Genomic DNA, 16,371 nt, shown 5'->3' with positions numbered 1-16,371 from the left:
TGAAGGTACAAGATTTTCTTCTACCTAATACAAGCAGCCAGAAAGCCTACATTTAGTCACATCTTTTAGCATTTGGGCTTCAAATATCAAACTAAGTGTGAAGTGAATATAAGATTAATTAATCAGTAACTACAATTTAATACTATACTTTGATTAACTTGCAGATGTATTCCCCTAGGAATTAACTGAGGTGGAGTAAGGAGTGCCTGTGAGTAGCATGCTGAAAATATGTGAATGGTATTTATGATAGTAGTAAGTGGGAAATAACTCCAATGCCTAATACCATGGGAATAAGTGAGTGAAATCACTGTAAGTAAAAACAGGGAAACATGGGCTGGGAATGTGGCTTAGTGGTAGAGTACTTACCTAGCATGCATGAAGCCCTGGGTTTGATTCCTTAGTACCACATAAACAGAAAAAGTTAGACGTGGTGCTGTAGCTCAAGTGGTAGAGTGCTAACCTTGAGCAAAAGAAGCTTAAGAACAACACCCAGGCCCTGAGTGGAAACCCCAGGACTGGCAAAAAAAAAAAAAGAAACCCAAACCCAAACCCAAAACAAAACAACAATGACAACAACAAAAACTCCAAACAGGTAAACATATAGCAAATAAAGGACATCAATCTTAACAAAAAACTTTTAGCTACAATATCTTGTTTTTTTCCATGTGGGTCTTGAACTCTGGGCCTGGGTACTGTTCCTGAGCGCTTCAGCTCAAGGCTAGCACTCTACTCCTTGAGCCACAGTGCTACTTCCGGTTTTCTGGTGGTTAATTGGAGATAAGAGTCCATGAACTTTTGTGCCTGGGCTGGCTTTTAATGGCAATCCTCAGATTTCAGCCTTCTGAGTAGCTAGGATTACAGGTGTGAGCCAGCAGAGCCCAGCTAGAATACATTTTGTTCACACCTATTAAAGGTCCATTAGGCCTCCCCCCCACCCCCGCAAAAAAAGAACTTTCACACAATAGGAAAGGCACTGATAACTCTAAAATTTATTTTGTATTTACTTATGAAATACTGGATGATGGACCAGGAGTTTGGCCTAGTGGCAGGGTCCTTGCCAACTATGCATGAAGCCCTGTGTTAAATTCCTTAGTACTACATACACATAAAAAGCCAAAGTGGTGCTGTGGTTCAAGTGGTAGAGCGCTAGCCTTGAGAATGCAAGGACAGTGCTCACGCTCTGAGTTCAAGCCCAGAACTGAAAAAAAGATCAGATGAAAATTTGGACTAAGCATAATGATTTAATGACTATTACATAGTTCTAGTTTTGAAGTTCTATCTTGTATCTATAAAGATAGAGTCTTAATTGAATTCTCCATTCATTTTGTTAGATTTCCTTCATGAGGCAGTGGAATTAAAATAACTAGGGATTGGGAATTTGGCATAGTGGCAGAAGTGCTTGTCTAGCATGCATGAACACCCAGGTTTGATTCCTTGGTACAATATACACGGAAAAAGCCAGAAGTAGTGCTTTGGCTCAAGTGGTAGAGTGATAGCCTTGAGAAAGCCTAAGGACAGCGCTCAGGCCTGAGTTCAATGCCCAGGATTGGCAAAAAAATAAAAAATAAAAAAAAATAGCATAGCTAAGCAGTCTATATATTTTCCTATTAAACTCCACAAATTTTTGGAGAACAAACTGTATCAGTTGTATCAGTTCTAAGACTGCTGTTTTAAGTATCAGCCTTTACTACTGTTTTACTTTTTAAAGTTTATAAAGAAAGTCAATCTGTAGTGATGCCACCATAATCTGATTCAGATAGCAAACTTGTCATGCATCTAAATTTAACCCTAGTGCATGAAATCTTTGTCAAAAAGACTTGACAGAATCTAAGGCAGAAGTCTGAGACCTACTTGAGCTGAAGAGCTCTGGGACAGCACCCAGGCCGAGTTCAAGCCCCATGACCCACAGAAAAAAAAAAAAAAAAGAGCTGGACTACATATCAAGAGTCCCTGCTATAAAACAAAAGGGTGGGCTGGGAGTTTGGCCTACTGGTGGAGTGCTTGCTTAGCATGCTCAAAGCCCTGGGTTTCATTCCTTGGTTCCACACACAGAAAAAGCCAAAAGTGATGCTGTGGCTCAACTGGCAGAGTGCTACCTTTGAGCTGAAGAGTTCAGGAAAAGCACTCAGGCCCAGAGTTCAAGTCCCACTACTGACAGAAAAAAAAAGGTGTTTGTTATTATTAGAAGACAACAGTCAAATTTTGTCAGTACATATATACTTTCAAGCCATATTTTAAGTATTTCCCACCCAAAAATAGGAGAAAAAATAAAGTTACAGAAATCATTGTGTCAATAAGAGCATTCAAAATAACATCACACATTGAATGTTTATGTGTCAGACATTATGACAAATGCTTTCTTGAATTTTTTCCCATTTAATTATATCAATAGTGTTGCCTTATATGTTGCTTACTGACCAAGCTGATTTTTTGGGGGGGGTAGGGGGTGGGTAATGGGGCTTGAACACGGGTTGGTTGGTGACTCTGAGCTCTTCAATTCAAGGCTATCACCCTAACTTCCTGTTTTTCTAGAGGTTAACTGGAGTGAGTCTCAGATTCTTTTGTGCCCAGGCTGGCTTTGAACCTTAATCCTCAGATCTCAGCCTCCTGAGTAGCTATGATTACAGGTGTGAGCCACTGCACATGGCTACTAGCTGAATTTCTGCCTAGCTTGCTTATCCACGAGGACATGACCTGAAGATCAAAAGTCTCTCTTCATGTGGGCTTACTCAAACTGTTTTATGTAAGATGGCTGTCAGGCAACCTCTGACTTTATTATAATCTAATTTCCCTACTAAGTGGCACAATTACCACCTACATAGTACATACACACTACATAGTACATACACAAGACAGTACATACACACTAGACCATAAAAGTTAAAAACAGGTTTCTTGAGCCATGAGAAAGCTCTGCTCATTTCCAAAAAAAAGACCTGAAAATTTGTCCCTTTCATTTCCTTTTTTTATCATGTATCAATTGTACAAAATGGGCTTACTGTGGCATTTTCCCATATGCATTTGACATGTTTTAATCATATTCATCCCCACATTATCCTCCGTTGTCTCCACCCCACCCTTCTCCTCCTCTTCATTTCTCTTATCCTATATGTATAATTTCTCTATCCACGGGCTCAGACTCCCACTTCTCTGTTACTTGGTCACTGAATACATTTTGCTGTTTATCCTCAGTTTGAGTTTCTCTTTGTGGTTTCACCACTCCAAATGGAAAAAAAATATCCCTTTTCATAGTGTGGGTATATGTTGGTATGGTGGGGTCTCTCTTGTACTAAGTTGTAGGTAACAAGATCCCTCAGGTATATAGTGTTACAGGTAAAGAAACTCAGGCATAAATGGACTAAAAAATTCTTCCAAAGGTCACCTGGCTAGAAAGAGCAGGCCAGGACTCAGACTCTAACTCTATGAAACTCTAAAACACATGCTATATAAGCATGACACTCCAACATCTTCCTAATACCAAGTCCATATGAATCCTCTCCAAGATACTTCTGAAGCAAAATCAGTTTTTCTGATTCCTACTTTCCTCTCAATTACGAAGCATCAAGTTGAAATGAAAACCTCAGTCTGACATTACAATCAGTACAATCAAATTGTAAAAATAATGTTGATTGGCATCATTAAAACAAATTAGAAATACAGAATTAATTAGATACTATTCATTGAGTTGTATCAAATATGAGCAAGGTTTCATGATGAAATTATGTCTACAATATCTTCCTTCCTTCCTTCTCTCCCTTCCCCTCCACTACTCCTTCCCTCCCGTCCTCCCTCTTACACCTGCCTCCTTCCCTCCCTCTATTATTCTTTCTTCCTTCTCGCCCGTTCCCAAACTAAGCTCAACAAGATTTTCATACTGTACATAAAGGGTTGTTTTTAACCATGTTCACCTTCTTTCACCCTCTCCCATGGCCACATGCCAATATCAGTACCCACATCCCAATATTAATTTCTGTTATAAGTGCACATCAGTTATTCCAAAGAGCTTCCCTATGTTATTTTACATATACATATACTATACATTAATAAGACTGATCTCGAATGTAGTTTTCTTCTTTGTTGCTTGCTTGTTGGTACAGGGGCTTGTACTCAGGAGCTTGCGCTTGCTAGGTTGGTACTCTATCACTTGAGTTATGCCCCTAGTTCTGTTTTTTGCTGGTTATTTTATTTTTTCATTAATTAATTTATTTTTTTGCCAGTCCTGGGCCTTGAATTCAGGGCCTGAGCACTGTCATTGGGCTTTTTCCTCAAGGCTAGCACTTTTACCACTTGAGCCACAGCACCACTTCTGGCTTTTTTCTATGTATGTGATACTGAGGAATCAAACTCAGGTCTTCGTGCATGCTAGGCAAGCACTCTACCACTAGACCAAACTCCCAGCCCCTGCTAGTTATTTTAGAAATGGAGTGTAGCAAAGGTTTTGGCTGGCTTCAAACCTTGATGAGTCTCTATATCTCAGCTTCCTGAGTAGTTACAATTATAAACGTAAGCCATTAGCATCTAACTATGTTTGGCTTTGTAAAGCTGTGGTTTCAGCAATATCTCCAACCAAGGCTGGCATCTCCATACTTCCCAGGAATGTATGACAGCTTTTGAGACACCACAGAAATCTGATCAAACTCATTGTAATTATGAGCATAAGACAACATTTAGTGTATAATTTCCTTACCTTAACTACAAAAGTGTATGCTAACTGAAGAACTGGAGGAGGTATTCTGACCATTAGTTTCAATCTGTAGTTAACTAATCACAAGTTTAGACCAATAATGATGAAAGTGTATGGCGTGGCGAAATCTTCTATCTTAATCTTCTCTAATTGTTTAACAGGTCTATGAATTATACATTTTCTTTTTTTCTAAATTAATTAATTTTGCCAGTCCTGGGGCTTCAACTCAGTGCCTGGGCACTGTACTTGAGCTTTCTCGAGGCTAGTGCTCTACCACTTGAGAAATAGCCCAATTTTTGGCTTTTTCTGTGTCTATGGTACTGAAGAATCAAATCTAGGACTTTATGCATGCTTGGCAAGCACTCTACCACTAGGCCACACACCCAGCCCCATACATTTTCTTAAGAGGAAATTCTTTGTTCTTTTTGCTGTCCCAAGTTACCAGCTGGCCAGAGTTAATTGCTCTGTGCTGACAGCAATAAAAGGGATATAGTGAGCTATTTAAGTACAGCCAGATGAAACAACTTCTCAATTATTCACTTATTAAATTTAATACTGCTGAGGGGGAAAAAGGACTATGGAATACTAACTATACTTAAATGTTCAGAATTCATCTACATCACTCTAAGCAGCATAACTAAAAAACTAAACCATTTATGTATCTGGCATATATGATATGATTAATATGAATTATGAAAATTTATTCAAAGTTGCCATGTAAAAAAAAGCAATTTAAAGTTATTTTTGCACATCAATTACGCAAATACCTGAGCTCTCAAAGTTGGAAATTTCCACATGTCACTGAAGTTCATTGTCTAATAAAAGAAAACCTAAAATTACAAAAATAAAAGTGTATTTCTGAAAGACTACATGAAAATTTAAACAGCTAAAGCCATCTGATTAAAAAATACTCTATTTTTTAGCACAAAACTGCTAGCTACTCTTATTTTGTTTTCCCTCTTAAGTGGTAAAGTATGAATCAGGTTAGATACAGAGAGGTTCTTGTTATTCTGCTTGATATAGATAACTTGGCCTAGGTAGGCAGTTATTTACAAGGATATTTTTAAATGGAAATAGCAGCTGCTTTTGTTATTAAGTTTAAAAAACCCATTACATTTGCTACATAGCCAGCTGAGATATAACACACTGGAGATCTTTTTAGGAAATTATAAAACATAATCATGTTAACTCTAAAACTGCTGACTGTATCTTTCTTATTTCTTGCAGTTAACCGGCTTTTAAAAGAAATATGAACTATAATGGAATTGAAAAGTAATTGTGAAAGGTAAATGTGGAATTTAAAAAGCCATTAATGTGGGCAATGTAACTGAAAGAAATGTTGTTAATGAGAAGCTAGATGTTGTACATTTTAGTTACAGAATGAAGACATGAACCATCCTATGGAAAAAGACTGTGATGCATACCTTATTTTCAGATTGTGAGGGTGTTTCCTGGCTTTGGTTCTCACTAACAGCTGAGACAATAGATGAGAAATGGGAGAGTGATGGGAGAGTACGACATAGAGACCAAAAGTAATGTGCCAGAGTGGGCCAGCTCAGGAAGAATAATCAGTATTTCCTCCTGGTGGCATTACTATAGTAAGGTAGGCTCATAAATGGTGCTCTCGCTGCATAAATGATCATTTTGTGAGGGTAGAATATGGGCTCTTTCAGAGACCCAGGACACTAGAGAAGATGGTGGCCAGTGGAAACACTGATGGAAAAGCCATGTCAAGACTTCCTTAGGGTTCTCACAAAATTTTGAAGCAGTGTGTGTGTTTTTTTTGTTTTTTTGTTTTTTGCCAGTCCTGGTGCATGTACTCAGGGCTTGAGCTCTTTCCTTTGGCTTCCTCAAGGCTAGAGTTACCGATTGAGTAACAGCTCCACTTCCATCTTTTTTCTATGTATGTGATACCGAGTCTTTGTGCATGCTAGGCAAGCAGTCTACACTCTACCACTAGGCCAAATTCCAAACCTGGGAGCAGAGCTTTTAAACCATCCATTCACCTTGACTCACACTCATCAGACATTGGATATCACAGGTCAGAAGCCTCATGCAGTACTTCTGCAGACTGGTAGGTCTATGAAGCCTAGCACAAAACCTTCATTGAGTGGCTGTCACTGCGATGGCCTGTCACTCAGCACAGTCCCTTGGAAGGCAAGTTTTCTTCCTTTGCTACTCTCTTGTCGGCCTGAGCTACTCTGTGCAACCTCCGTTTGAGTGTGATAAGACAGTCACCTCCTAAGTTGTTCCTCTCTGCAATGACAGGCTGATGCTTAAATCCACTGCACTGAGAGGGGTTATAGAAGGATGTGAAAGGGCCCAGCAGAACCTCTTCCTTGAGTCATTTTGAAATGAAATCTTTTGTTCTGCCTTCACAGAAGCCAGCAAAACTTCCTCAGAAAGAGACCGGCTATACTAATAAGCAAATCAAATGCTTCAGAATGGCACAATCAACCTTCTCCTCCCTGCCTTTCCTGCTTCTAGAGAGAGAGAGACCAGCCACCACCTTTCTATTTTGGTCACACTATGGTTCTGTGGGAACTGTCATTTTCCTTTACTGTGGTTTCCAGGGCCCTAAAATAACCTTCTCATTAGCTTCACTCAAGTTCATTGTTAACATAAATAGGACAAAATAGGCAGCCGCAACCAGAGCATTTTAAGGGAATATTATCAGTCCTGCTCATCTATTTATATTCTGAACAGAAATATTCAAAGGAAAGTAAAAAAAATTCTTGGTTTTTTGTATGATCAGGAAATACATTTTTAACTTCCTGGAAATGAATTAAAATGTCAGATAACTTTAATTCAGTTTAGATTTAATACTCCCTGTCACACCCAGGTGGTCACTAACAGAAGCTTAGGTAATGTGGAAAATATGTCTGTGCAGCTGCTGGCAAGAAGCAAAGTTATACTTTTTCAGAAACAGGGTGACAGAGTTCCTGCAAAGGAATGCAATGCTGGTTGGACTGTAGGCAGTACTGCCACTGGTATGCATTCTCAAACATTTATTGGCCATATTCCATTCTGAAACTATGGCTGGAGTTTGCAAAAATACAACAATTATTTTTTTATGATTATTGTTGTTTTAGAAGTGATATACAACAGGGCTGCCTTTACATTTATGAGGTGGTATGTACATTTCTTTCCTTTTGCTTACTATCACCTTCTCTCTTATTCCCTCCCTCCTATCCCCAACTTTTAGCTACTTAGTTCACATTCATCAATGTCCAATGCAGCTGATGGGCCCCCAGGGTTGTACTTTTTCATCTGCTTTCCACTGACTCTGTGCCCCCTCCCATCTGCCCTCAGATGTGTACATGTACATACCATATATGAGGTAAAGAATACAGAGTCATCAGGCCAGGAGTTTGGCCTAGTGGTAGAGTGCTTTGCCTAGCATGCATGAAGACCAGGATTCAATTCCTCGGTACCACATACATAGAAAAAGCCAGAAGTGGTGCTGAGGCTCAAGTGGTAGAGCTCTAGCCTTGAGAAAGTACAAGGACAGTGCTCAGGCCCTGAGCTCAAGTCCAGGACTTGCAAAAAAAAAAAAAAAAAAAAAGAATACAGAGTCATCTAAAAATGTTGACAAATTAAGAAGCAGTTGTTTCCTTATCTTTGGGGTTCTTTTCAATCTGTATATTATTTTATATACATATGAAGAGGTGCTTTTCTCTTAAGACTGTCCTCTTTTGGTCTCACTGTGTATGGGAATCTTGAATCCTGTTAACTTTGTCATATCTCACTGCATTTTAAATTCTAACATCTGCATATCACAGAGAATATGCATTGGTCATTTGTCTCTCTGATCTAGGCTTATCTTACTCAACATGATTTGTTCTAGTTCCATCCATTTCCCTAGAAATGCCATTATTTTATCCTTTCTAATGGCTGTGTAAAATTCCATTGTGTGTGTGTGTATATATATATATATACATATATATACTGCATTTTGTATCTATTCATCTGATTGTTTCCATATCTTGGCTATTGTGAATAGTGCAGCAATGAACATGGAAGCAGGTGTCCTTATCATATCCTGGGTTATAATGCTCAGGGTAGACGCCTAGGAGTGTTACGGCAGGGTTGTAGGGAAAGTCTATGTTTAGTTTTGTGAGGAACCTCCAGACTGCTTTCCAGAGAGATTGCATTAGTTTACATTCCCACCAGCAGTGCAGTAGGTTTCTTTTTCTCTGCACCTATATCAGAATTTGGAAAATGGAATAATTCTCCTGGGGATCAGGTGTTCTTTCCTGTGCACCCTCAGGACACATTAATACTGAGGATAAGGAAGGACAAGTACCACTAAGGAACAGCAAATGACATCAGAGGACAAGATAGGCCCCTTTACTTATTAAAGGTTGAGGGCCGTCTCATTAGCTCAGTCTTCCTAGCTACCTTTATTTCAAACCATAGCCTCTACTGTAAAATAAAGTCACTTGGGATATTTACTGTGCCAAATGATACAAAGGAATGTCAACATTTTCCCCTGGGGCTTTAGGACAGCTGATCGGTCTAGGAACAAAATTCTAGCTTTAATCTTGAAAAATCTCTGTAAAGGGTCACAAAGGCATTTCAGTCTTTATGGCATGCATAGAGTCTTTGCTGCAACTACTAGACTCCGTATTTGTAGCTCAAAAGCAGACATACAAAATGCCAAAAAATATTGTGTTCTCATAAAATGAATTGTTTAAAAACAGGCAGCAAGCTGTAGTCCTCTTTTAGGCTGTGACATCCATTGTTAGATTATACTGATATTGCTACAAGAGTGGCCAAGAAAGGATAGTAACTGGAAACTAAGTGTTCTAGAGAAAGGAATCAATGGTACTAGAGCTAGAATAATGCCTGCTTTTGATGACATCCGATCAGCTGAGGGGAGTTCCATCAATGGGAAGAAGTATGAGGTTAGGGTAATTTTTTTCCTCTTCATATGAGTACTATTTACATAGATGTAGTCACTTTAGGAAAATTCTTTGAACTTTGTGAGAATTCATTAATAAATTTTATTAATTCATGTAACTCTTTGATATTTCAAGAAACTGTTTAGAAAGAAAAAAGAGCTGGGTGCAGGTGGCACATACCTTCCATTTTAACTTTTCAGGGGACTCAGAGGATGGCAATTCAAAGCTAGCCAAGCAAGAAAGTCCATGAGGCTCTTATTGCTAATTCCCACCAAAATGCCAGAAGTGGAGCTGTGGCTCAAGTGATAGAGCACCAGCCACGAACAAAAAAGCTAATGAACAGTGCAGTGCCAGTGCCTCGTGTTCAAGCCCAGCACTGACACAAAAAGAAAGAGGGAAGGAGGGAAAGGGGAGAGGGAATCAATATGTTCTAAAGAAATCATTTTAAGAAAAATAAGGTGGACCCTGAGCTGGAGAGCTCAGGGAAAATACCCAGGCCCAGAGTTCAAGGCCCACAACTGACCAAAAACAAAAAAAGGAAAAATAATGGAAAAGCCCAAATTGAGAGTACAGGAGTCAGGTGCAGTAACTGTGGGTTCCCACCTATACACAGAGAAGGACATAGACCACTTCTTTTTTTCTTATTTACTTACTTTTGGTGTGCTTTTGATACATTGTGATAAAGAATTCATAATATAAAAGTTAGCATCTTAACCATTTTTAAGCATATACTTTATTGCTAAGTGTTTTCATAGTTATAAAACAAGTTTCTCTAACCTCTCCATATTGCTAAACTATGACATTAAACCCACTACATAATCCACTTTCTGCCTCACACTCGACCACTGGCAACTACCAGTATAGATTTGTATACTGTTTTGTTTATTCATCCCTCTGAAGTGGTTGCTCATTGGAAAGTGGATGCTGGTTTTATGTCCCCAGAATACTCTGGCACATGATTACTCTAAGACTGAATTTACTAGCCATTTCATTAATTTATAAATAGGACAGTCTTTTAATGTTCTTTAAAATGTTGCTTCTACCTTTTGTCTATTATGAATATGGTCAATGCAAATATGGCTTTGAGAGCTTGCTTTTCACTTTTTTGGATATGCCTACAAATGAATTGCTATATTATATATGGAAATTCAATTTTAATTAAAAAAAAAAAACTCCAGGGCTGGGAGTTTGGCCTAGCGGCAGACTAGCATGCATGTGCTTGCCTAGCATGCCAGAAGTGGTGATGTGGCTCAAGTTGTAGAGTTCTAGCCTTGAGAAAACCCAAGAATAATGCTCAGGCCATGATCCCAAGCCTAGGGGGGAAAAAAAAAAAAAAAAATATATATATATATATATATATATATATATATATATATATATATAGAGAGAGAGAGAGAGAGAGAGAGAGAGAGAGAGAGAGAGAGAGAGAGAGAAAGAGAGAGAGAGAAAGAGAGAGAGAGAGAGAGCAAGCTTCTTACTGTTTACCATAGTGGCTATACCATTTTACAGTTCCACCAGTAGTGCACAGGACTCCTATTTCTCTATATTGTTAAAAATCTGTCTGTAAAAAAAAAATTCTTTCACTATAGTACAGGACAATTTCCCAAAAGCCATTCATGGAACTAGATGCAGTATGCCTATCATCCTAGCTATGTGGGAAGCTGAGATTAGGAAGATCTCATTTCCAGACTAGGCAGGGAAGAAAAATCTGTGAGAGACCATTTTAACAGAAGAAGCTGGACATGGTGACATGTCCCAACTATGACAGGAAGCCTCAAATAGATAGATCATGATTTAGACATAGGCACTTGGACAGGAAGTGAGACCCAATCTCAAAAGTAACCAGTTTTTGTTTTTTTTTTAAAGAGCTGGAGACACTGTGGCTCAGGAATAGAGTGCCTGCCTACTAAGCAGGCTACTCTGAATTCAAACTCTAATACTATAAAAAGCCATTCAGGAAGGTTGGTGAGGCCCTATTTATATTAAACCTAAATACAAAAACCTCTAAAAATGTGCCTTTGAATTTACTGAAACTTTATCCAGAAAAAAATGGCATTTTAATATAACTTTACATTCAAAGTTTATGAGTTTGTTCAAAGTTCCTAGCAAGTAAGATGCACAATAGCATCCTGAAAGCAGCAGAGCAAGAGAAAAAATTTAAAGTTATATTTTCATATCTTGCTTAAAATGCTACCCATATGTGTATCTCCCAGAAAAAGCAATATGACTACCAAAAGACCAATTATAGGGTGAATACATAATTTATTTCATTAATTTTGGTCCCACTATACTTGAAGAACTGGGAATTCTACCAAAAAGAACAACAGCAATGACACAAGGAGGAGGAAAGGAGAGCAGAGGGTGAACTGAGCCAACAGAAAGTCAAACTGAGAAGCAAGGCTCCAAAAGACATATGTAGTTGTCTACCTTGCTTTTCTAGAATGACTCGCACAGCTGAATTTTCTTCAACTTTTTCTCTGGCTGCTTCTTCTTCTTCTTTAGACCACTGCATATGATCCCTATTTAAAAAAAAAACCAAGAAGGTTGTTATAAAATATGCTTTGTAATCAAAAAAGGCAGAAAAAAATACCACCAGGGAATCCATCTTTCATTCTAGACTAAAGCAAACATAAGTGACACAAACTAATTCCATGTCAGATGAATACATTTTGTCAAATGCTTCTCCTGATGGTGCTATGCAACCCTGCAACTCCTACGGTCCTTCTGTTTATCTGTTTAAATCTGTTCTTGCTTCAAGTCCCAGACATTACTGGAAAATGGTTGTGGAAGTCATTCCCTAGAGCCCTCTGGGGCATGAGTATCTAGGTGTTATATAGTGCTATAATTTACTCCAAGGCCAAATTACTTCCTTTTGGTTAGTTTAAGAACCAAACATCCTTTAACAATATTTTGATGCTCATATTATACTTGTATACTAATATTTCACTGCCAGAGAGATGTACATTTTAAAATATTTTGTACTAATCCTGCTTTTGTTGCTCTTGGTTTTTAAATATTTTGTTTCATTTTGTTTTTGCCAAACAGGGTCTCAGTAGTTTTTGAACTCAGGGTCTTAGTATTTTACTACTTGAAAGTCCAGTCTTTTCACTTTTATGGTTTTTCATGTAGGATCTCATGATTATTGTTCCAGATTGGCTTCAATTACAGTTCTTTTAAGTAGTTGCAATGCCCAGTGTTTCTGGAATAAAATTTTGCTAACTTTTGCCCGTGATGATCTTGAGTCACTATCTTCATATTTCTGCCTCCTGAATAGCTAGAATTGTCCACCATACTGGACCCTAGATTTGATTTTATTATTAGATGCTTTAAATTTAAATTTAAAAACAGATTAGCTTACACATAAACGGTAAGAGAATCTTTTGAAAAATTATCTTTAAGCAGCTACACAAAGGACTTGCCATTTAACAACACAGTTTATTCTGAGTGCTGATGGCTCATGCCCATAATCCGAGCTACTCAGAAGACTGAGATCTCAGAATTGTCGTTTGATGCCAGCCTGGGTCACCTTACTACCAACCTGGCAATTAGAGTCATAATCATCTAAAATTGAGGTAGAGCTTAGACACAAAGTAATAGAGACCTAGCCTTGAGCAGCAGGCCCTGTGTTCAAGCCCTATAACTGGATTTTTTTTAAAAAAGCAGTTTATGAGTACAATGCATCTTGATCAGTCCCCTCTCTCAACATTCTCGCCTATTTCTCTCACCTCACTTCTTCCCTCACTTTTTATAATTTTGTAGACTATACATTTAATTCTTGACTATATTCTCCCCTACTTCTCTTCATTTATCTACCCTCTCTCTTCTTGACTCTACCCCATCACTTTCAAGTACCTATTTCCTGGTGTTCATTTTGTTGAACTTTGCCTTTGCCTTTCTAAGGAATTACACTATTTGAGATCTCCCTTGAGTCTACCATATTTCAGTTAATACATCTGTATATACTTGCATACCACCCAACATATTTAGTTATGAGTTAATATTCTAAATATAGCTTCTAAATATAAGGGAAAATAGATCTTTCGTCTCTCTGGGCCTGACTTACTTCACTTAACATAATTAAATTTTAATTAAAAAAATAGATTAGCTTATACTTAAACGATAATCTTTTTTCTTACTTAAAAATTATCTTTAATTGGGGGCGGGATTGCTTGCCTAGCATGTACGAAGAACTGGGTTCGATTCCTCGGTACCACATACATAGAAAAAAGCTGGAAGTGGTGCTGAGGCTTAAGTGGTAGAGCTCTAGCCTTGAGAAAGTCCAAGGACAGTGCTCAGGCCCTGAGCTCAAGCCCAGGACTGGCTAAAAAAAATAAAAATTATCTTTAAGTTTCTTTCCCTTTTCTTTGCAAATGATACAGTATCATTCTTTCTAATGGGCGAGTAAAATTCCATTGTGTATTTTCTTGATCCATTTGTCCATTGAAGTGCATCTGAGCTGATTCTGTATCTTGGCTATAGCAGATAGTGATGCAATGAACATGGTTGTGCTGGTGGCTTTACTATATATTGTTTGTAATCTTTTGGATAAATCTACAGGAATGGTTTGTGAAGAACGTCCATACTGCTTCCCAAAATGACTGAACAAGTGTATCAGGGTTCCATCACATCCACACCAGCATCTCTTACTGTTTGTTTTCTTGATAATGGCCATTCTAACTGGGGTGAGGGAGAATCTCAGTGTTGTTTTGATTTGCATTTCCTTTATGGCCAGGGATGTTGAGCATTTCTTCAACCACCACAATCTCTCATTCAAGTTTTATAAAATGCCTACTGATTTGTCAATGAGAATACCCTAGCACTGTCATCATATGATATTTCTACTCATCTGAATGATGAAAAGGGGTAAAGTATAAAATTCTTAGAGATGCATCATAATGATGACTGACAAACATAAACTGGGCTATTAACATGGTTGTAATTACTATAATAATTACTCCCATTATTACTAATCACATAGCAGATATCATCACACTAAGCACATTTCATATACATTTCTCTTACCTGATCCTTTCCTGAGGAGGGCATTAAAATCTTGTTCATTTTGCATAAGAGGAAACAAATGTTTAACTATGCAAACAGAAACAGAAGTCAAACTTTGGTTGTGTCAAAGTTTACACTTCTTGATGGTTAAAGTGGCTCACAAGTGTAATCCCAGCTGCTCAGGAAGGGAGAGATTGGGAATATTGCAGTTCAAGTCCAGCCCAGGCAAAAAGTAGGCAAAATTCCATCTCAACCAGTAAAAGCTGGATATGTACATACCTATACATATATGTGGTAGATACTTGTCATCATACCTAAGGTAGAAAACCTAAAAAGTCAAGGCCACATCAGACAAGAGAACATATTCAAAAAAATAAGTAAAGCTAAAAGGACTAGAATCATTTCTCAAAATGGTGGAGTACCTGCATAGCAAACAGAGGATCTAGAGTTCAAACCTAAGTACCACCAAAAAGAAATTATCTTCTTATCCTTCAATCTATTGTCACTTACCAAAGCTGTACAAATACTTAAGAGTTTTAAGACTGAATCTATTTCTATGAAGGGCATAAAATTTCCCCATGAAGACAGAAAAAATGCATAGCAATACAATGGAGCATAATGGTTAGCACCTAACAAGTAGAAGCTTAGCCAGTTAAGACTAGCTGGGAAAAAAATAGGAAGGGTTAAACAAAAAGGTGGGCTTGGGTCTAGGTCAGACCATTATTGTTGCCATTAGGAAGCTGGCAATATTATCAGTGATATGGCAGTGTCTATAAGAAGCAAGGAGGATGGGCCAGGAGTTTGGCCTAGTGGTAAAGTGCTTGCCTAGCATGCACAAAAACCCAGGTTGGATTCCTTGGCACCACATACATAGAAAAAAGCTAGAAGTGGTGCTGTGGCTCAAGGGTAGAGCTCTAGCCTTGAGGAAAAAAAGTACAAGGACAGTGACAGGCCCAGAGTTCAAGCCCCACAACTGGCACAAAAAAAAAAAGAAGAAGCAAGAAGGGAAAAACAGATTTTGAGTGGTTCTCTCAGGTCACTGCATATGACAGTGAAAGCAGGATAATAGGCAGATTTATAGGTGACTTTAAGTATCTACAAAATGAAGTAGAGAAGGTGAAGAGACAGACAAATTAGACTATTGCCATGGTCTAGGAGCAGTAAGTTTCAGGATTAAGCAGTAGCAATGGGAAACAGAAAGAAATGTGGAAGGGGAAACACAGAAAGGTTGATCTGGAGCAAACCAGGTGCTGGAGAACAAAGAAAAATGATTCCAAACTCTCAGCACTATCTGAGAAACTGGGGGTAAAAATGATGGTAAAAACTTACTCTCAGTAGAAGGATGGGAAGCTTGGTTCTCTAAGCTGTCTTTATGCAATTGGACACGAGAAGTTGTACTCCAATGACCTGAACTTGTTTTTTACTTGTTTGCTTAAAAAAAGAAAAAAGAACACTGGGGTTTCCAAGAGACAATCAGAATGTAAAAATCAGAGTTCCACTATAGAAATTTAGGGTTTTAATTTTTTTTTATAGCACAGGGAAAAAGCTTTCTTAAAGGAAGAGTAACACAAAAGGAGTGATCCCTATAGTCACCCAGTCATTTCTGTCTGCTTTTACATAAAACAAGACAGTGGTACTAAAATGTATTAGCAGTTACTGTACAATATATCACCAACGAGTAGTGGTAAAGACTATATGTATAAGCAAATAATTATTTTTCAGATTTCACTGGGCCTCACCACCACTTGAATAATTGATGCCAATTAAAAAAAAAACAACTCA

At 38.1% G+C, this 16,371-nt stretch overlaps 1 protein-coding gene across 1 annotated transcript in view; it reads right to left on the bottom strand.

The window, feature by feature from the left end:
* Window positions 1-16,371, bottom strand: part of Mettl8 (methyltransferase 8, tRNA N3-cytidine) — an 86,693-nt gene that overhangs the window by 17,815 nt on the left and 52,507 nt on the right. Inside the window, exon 3 of the mRNA XM_090342650.1 lies at window positions 12,016-12,107. Coding sequence (XP_090198776.1) covers window positions 12,016-12,107 — 92 coding nt within the window. The remainder of the gene's footprint in view (window positions 1-12,015; window positions 12,108-16,371) is intronic.

The sequence above is a fragment of the Megascapheus bottae genome, chromosome 12 (assembly GCF_031878675.1).
Source record: "Megascapheus bottae isolate mThoBot1 chromosome 12, mThoBot2.hap1, whole genome shotgun sequence".
Classification (NCBI taxonomy): domain Eukaryota; kingdom Metazoa; phylum Chordata; class Mammalia; order Rodentia; family Geomyidae; genus Megascapheus; species Megascapheus bottae.
Note: the sequence above shows the minus strand (reverse complement) of the source record. Positions and strands in the feature narration are given on the sequence as shown.